This window comes from Melozone crissalis, unplaced genomic scaffold (genome assembly GCF_028551555.1).
Source record: "Melozone crissalis strain CALT ecotype California unplaced genomic scaffold, PUWL_Pcris_2 ptg000107l_1, whole genome shotgun sequence".
Lineage (NCBI taxonomy): Eukaryota > Metazoa > Chordata > Aves > Passeriformes > Passerellidae > Melozone > Melozone crissalis.
The window spans coordinates 4,366,135-4,372,134 of NW_026535884.1; the positions used below are offsets into that span (position 1 = coordinate 4,366,135).

At 50.6% G+C, this 6,000-nt stretch overlaps 1 protein-coding gene across 1 annotated transcript; it reads left to right on the forward strand.

Moving 5' to 3' along the window:
* Nucleotides 1-3,764: 3,764 nt before the first annotated feature.
* Nucleotides 3,765-5,507, forward strand: FNDC10 (fibronectin type III domain containing 10). The gene has a single exon (XM_054291859.1). It carries the CDS (start codon nt 3,765-3,767, stop codon nt 4,437-4,439), a length of 675 nt encoding a protein of 224 aa, XP_054147834.1. The 3' UTR covers nt 4,440-5,507.
* Nucleotides 5,508-6,000: the final 493 nt, after the last annotated feature.

Sequence of the window (6,000 nt, forward strand, 5' to 3'; positions counted from 1 at the left end):
AAAGTTTAATATTTTCAGCAGCCAGGGTTCCAGCACCCCAGCTGTGTTCAGCTCAGCTCTCCCTCCCTGGCTCTGGCTGGTTCAGCCCTGACTGGAAGTGAATCAAGCACTGGAAATAGAAGCCCAATGGGGGTGAGGCTGCTCGTGGGTTCAGGCTGCAGGAAAATCTAAATTAGGAGGCAGATTCTCTGTGCTTGCACGTCTAGGGTGAGTAATCCTCAGAGTTATGACTCGGGGGGAAGTGCAGCAACTCGGCTGAATGCAAAGCTCCCAGCTTGGAGGGTGCTTTAGGAACCATATGTCATGTGCTGCCCTCAGCTGAGAGCAAACATCTCTGCCCTGGGGACTGTCTGCCCTGGCCACATCTGAGGCTAAAATTAGCAGAGTGCTGCATAAATTGTGAGCTGGAGGTTGTCAGTGCTTCACTGCCTGGCCCACAGCGAGTTCTGATACTCCTTCAGTGTTTCCTTGAGAAGAGACAATAAATCCAGAGGAGGAGAAGCAGAAAAGCCAAACCCTGTGATGGTGCTGGGTCTGGCTGGAGGCTCTGAAGCAATCTGGGATCCTGCTGGGGCTTCTCAGCTTGGACACAACACAGGCTTTGGCCTGAGGAGCAGAATTATGAAATAATGCCATGAAATAGCCCAGGCTGGGTTTTACTGCACAGAACAAGTCTCAGGAAACAGATGGATTGATAAGAGAGCAAACAAAGAGACAAAGGATTCCCAGGGAGCCAGCACAGCCAGGCTGGCCAAGCCAAAGCACAGGGGCCTGCTTGGCTCTGCATAAATAATTGGGGTTTTGCTCAGCCACAGTGCAAGGCCAAACAAAGAGCAGAAAGTGTAGTTAACCTGGAGTGTTATAATTTTTTTGATGGGTTCAGGGCCTTCACTGCTGTGCCAAGCATTTTCCCTCCCTGCAGCACACTCCAGACCCTGGGATCTCCCAGCAGAACTCAGGGTGAGTTCATCACAAGTTGTACATCACAAGTTGTTAATAACAAGTTGTTGATGACAAGTTGTTCCTCACAAGGTGTTCATCACAAGTTGTGATAACAAGTTGCTCCTCACAAGTTGTTGATCGCAAATTGTTCCTCACAAATTGTCCCTCACAAGTTGTCCATCACAAATTGTCCATCACAAATTGTCCATCACAAGTTGTTCCTCACAAATTATCCATCACAAATTGTCCATCACAAGTTGTTCCTCACAAATTGTCCATCACAAGTTGTCCATTACAAGTTGTCCCTCACAAATTGTCCCTCACAAGTTGTCCATCACAAGCTGTCCATCACAAGTTGTCCACCACAAGTTGTCCATCACAAATTGTCCATCACAAGTTGTTCCTCACAAGTTGTCCCTCACAAGTTGTTCCTCACAAATTGTCCATCACAAATTGTCCATCACAAATTGTCCATCACAAGTTGTCCCTCACAAATTGTCCATCACAAATTGTCCATCACAAGTTGTTCATCACAAGTTGTTCCTCACAGATTGTCCATCACAAGTTGTCCCTCACAAATTGTCCATCACAAGTTGTCCATCACAAGTTGTCCATCACAAGTTGTTCATCACAAGTTGTTCCTCACAAATTGTCCATCACAAATTGTCCATCACAAATTGTCCATCACAAGTTGTCCATCACAAGTTGTCCATCACAAGTTGCTCCTCACAGATTGTCTATCACAAGTTGTCCATTACAAGTTGTCCCTCACAAATTGTCCATCACAAGTTGTTCCTCACAAGTCGTCCCTCACAAATTGTCCATCACAAGCTGTCCATCACAAGTTGTCCATCACAAGTTGTCCATCACAAGTTGTTCATCACAAGTTGTTCCTCACAGATTGTCCATCACAAGTTGTCCATCACAAGTTGTTCATCACAAGTTGTTCCTCACAGATTGTCCATCACAAGTTGTCCATCACAAGTTGTTCATCACAAGTTGTCCCTCACAAATTGTCCATCACAAGTTGTTCATCACAAGTTGTCCATCACAAGTTGTTCATCACAAGTTGTTCCTCACAGATTGTCCATCACAAGTTGTCCATCACAAGTTGTTCATCACAAGTTGTCCCTCACAAATTGTCCATCACAAGTTGTCCATCACAAGCAGCTACAGAGGTTGGCCCAGATCTTCTCCCTGGACACAGCAGTGACAGCTCTGGAACAATCACCGCTGTCAGGGCAAGGACACAAAGTTTGAAGGAGGAAAATCTTGGTTTGGCTCCAGCCACTCTCTGAACACGCTCACCTTGCTCAGGAAGGGCTGTCAGAGCTCCAGTTTCTGCATCCTGGCTGAATTCCACACGTAAATTTGCCAAGAAGTGCCTTCAGCAGCACAGCACCTCTTCTGCTCCAGAATCTGAGTGTTCTCCAAGCCATAACTGCACCTTCAGCATCCTTTTCTATGCTGATTTTATTTTTTTATTGATCCCTCTTGGTATCAAAGGACATTCCTGGCAACTTTCCATAGGCTAGCAGACACCCCCATTCAATCTGGTGAAAAATTAGACGTGGAAATAACTCGAAATACCTGATATTGGTAAATTAAAGATTTCCTCAGGAAGCACACACTTGAAAAATCAAACAGGAAAAGGTGTCCTGATGTCAGACTATTCATGTTCAATGCATCAGAAAGCAAAATTATTTAAAGAAATTATACTTTGTGTATGTGCAAGCATCACCTTCCAGGTATGATTTGGGGTTCGTTTTGTTCAGTTTGTGAAATAAAAATAGGCCTTGGGATCTTATTTTTGTTGTATTTTCAAGTTACATAATTCAAATGCTGTTTCTAAAGGAAACATACACAGGAAACTGCAATGTGTTTCTAAATAAGTAACACAGTGAAGAACTACAGCAATGTGTTCAGGCACATTTCTGAGGATTTTAACAAAATCATATATTAATTATTCTATTTTACAAGTTAAATATAGACAAATGCTTATGTTCTGCTATAAAAGTTAAAATAGGATGCTATGTAAAACCAGATGAAAACTACGGACAAATTAAAAATTTTTTTTTTTTTGGTCTGAGATGAAATCTGCAACTTGACCAAGACAGGACTGAGCAGCCCCCCAAGCCCTGGAGGGATGTGATCCCGGTGGGCACAACAGAGCCCGGGGGAGGCACGGAGAGGCTGCACATCCCCTGTGCCAACCTTTGGGGGATCTCAGCATCCTTGTACAGACATTTGGGGGGGGGCCTCGGCATCCCTGTGCCAACCTTTGGGGTGTCTGAGCATCCCTGTGCCGATACTTGGGGGGACTGAGCATCCCTGTAGCAACCTTTGGGGGATCTCAGCATCCTTGTACAAACACTTGGGGAGGTCTCGGCATCCCTGTGCCAACCTTTGCGGGGTCTGAGCATCCCCCCCATGTGGGATCTCAGCATCCTCCGTGCGTGTCCTTGCGGGGTCTCAGCACCCCCGTGCCCATCCCCTGTGGGGTGTCAGAACCCCGGTACCCGCCCCCGCGGGGTCTCAGCATCCCCCGTTCCGGTCCTTGCGGGATCTCAGCACCCCGTTCCGATCCTTGCGGGGTCTCAGCATTCCCGTTCCCGCCCCCGCGGGGTCTCAGCGCTCCGTGCGGATCCCCGAGAGCCGCGTCCGGGCGGCCACCAGCGGCCGCATCGGGCGGGTGCTCCGCAGCCCGGCGAGAGTTAACGGCGGCACCGCCTCTCCATTGGCGGCCCCGCGGCGGCTGCCGAGCCCCGCGCATCCACCGGCCCCGCGCCTCTCCGCGGCTCCATGCGGCGGCGGCCGCCGGCATGCCCGGCCCGCCCAGCCTGCTGCCTCCTCTGCTCGCCCTGCTGTGCCTCGGGCTGGCCGAGCCCAACGCCGACCCCGACGAGCCGTGGTGCCCCTACAAGGTGGGCGGCGATGGCGCCGCGGCGGCGGCGGCGGGGGCGCGGCTGTGCTTCCGCCCGCCGGCCCGCGGCTTCCAGTGCTCGGCGCGGGCGTGCCGCGCCCACCGCTCCGCGGGCGGCGCGCTGGTGGCCAACGTGCTGCGGAACGGCAGCGTGCTGCTGCAGTGGGGCACGCGGCACTGGGGGCCGCCCGCCCGCCCCGCCGCCGCCCTGCGCGGCTTCGCGCTCAACTGCTCCTGGGACGGCACCTACACGCGCTTCCCCTGCGACAGCGTGGAGCTGGGGGCCGCGTGCCGCGATTACCTGCTGGCCGAGGCGCACGGCAGCGTGCGCTACCGCCTGTGCCTGCAGCCGCGCTTCGCCCCGCCGCGCCCCGCGCCGCCCGCGCAGTGCGTGGAGTTCCGCGTGGAGCCCGCGGCCATGCGCGACATCGTGGTGGCCATGACGGCCGTGGGGGGATCCATCTGCGTGATGCTCGTCTTCATCTGCCTGCTCGTGGCCTACATCACCGAGAACCTCATGAGCCCCGCGCTGGCCCGCGGAGGGCACGGGGCGGCTGCTGCGCGCCGCGCGTAGTGCGGGAGGGGATGGTGGTGATGATGATGATGATGATGATGATGGTGATGATGATGTTGCGGCGCCCGGCGGCTCCCGCAGCCCCCATTCCGAGAAGAGGTTTTCCAGACTGTTCTGGCAGCGCTGTGCCCAAACCTGCAGGATGCGCGTTCCCAGCGGAGCTCGGAGCTCTCCTTCCTCCTGCGGTGGCTTCTCGGCCGGAGCCGTTCGTAGTGAACTCTTGGCATCTCAGCGGATCAAAAATCAATAGCAGAGGTCCCCAAGTGCCAGAAATCGTCTGTTTTTAAGGGCAAGCGGCTGATCTTACCGAGGGCCTGTTTGAAAAGACTCTCCAGAGCACCCTTATTTTAAGCCTAAAACCTCTTGGTCTTAGGGCCGTGCTTGATTTTTTTCCTGCGGGGTAAAGTTGTTTAAAGTTCAGGAGGACTGACTGGTGGGACCACAAACCCCATAGCTAAGGCTGTGTTTGATCCAAAGCCCACTTAATTTCGTGGTTTAGGTGGGTTTTGTGTCATGCTTTACGGTGGTCACAAATTTTGGGGCCACTGTCCAAAAACCACGGGGGTTTTCGGGCCGAGCGTTTTCGACCATCAACATCCAACACCTGCTTTTCTGCCATCAGAATCGTGCTGTAGTTTCACAAAGAGTGCAGGTAAAGGGATAAATTGAATAAGAAAACTCCATTTCGTTGAGCACGTAGGAACCAACCCTTAATTAAAAGATAGAAGTGAGCACCCCCTTGCCCCCTGAAATCCCCTCCTTTAGCAAAGCAGCTGCACTAAGGTAGAAGCTTCTTGACCACAGAACTCACTGATGTTGTAGCCGAGTGTTTTGAGCGTAGGAACACTCCCTGGTAACTCCTCACTTGATGCTGTAGTGAAGTAAGGTTTTAGCCATACTCTAGTACTGATTCTATTGTGCCTTAGTGCTGAGAATTTGTCCCATTTCTCTTGGTGTAGCTGTTCCTGTAGTCCTCGTAGTTTTAAGTGTGTCTCCCTCGTGTTCTTGTCTCTGGAATTAGTGGTTGTTGGTTTGTCTGATTGTTTTCTTAAAAAAAAAAAACAAAAACAAACAACTCGGGCTGAGCATTACTTGAAATTTAATATATCCACAAAGTAGTTACCTTCAGAGAGGTATTTAGTGAGGTAGTTTTTAGTACGTGTTGTTTGTATGTAGTTGACTGCTGTAACACAAAAAATTAATTTATTATCACTTAGGAACTGTGCACTTAAAGCAAAAAATAAAAAAGTAGGGGGAAGGCTCTTTTTAAAGGGACTGTCAGGTTCAGTGTGATCTGTTTGTGTAAATGTTTAGCACTGGTGAACGACCTGTTTGCTTTTCCTTGTGAAAGTCGTTTGTGGTAGAGGGTAAATATAGGAAATGTGTGGAATCCTTAATAATACCCAGTATTTGTACTGAACAAAATCCCTTCTTCCAGAACTTGAGAGTGGCTGAGGAGCTGAAGGTCTGAATTTCATCACCATTTTCCTTTGTTTGTTATTCCTGCCGTGTTTCATTCTCACCTGCAGCTGACTCCACCGAGCTTCTCTGTGTTTGTTAC

Bases quoted from the DNA above. Each gene is read 5' to 3' on its own strand.
- FNDC10 (XM_054291859.1), top strand. From the start codon at position 3,765: ATGCCCGGCCCGCCCAGCCTGCTGCCTCCTCTGCTCGCCCTGCTGTGC.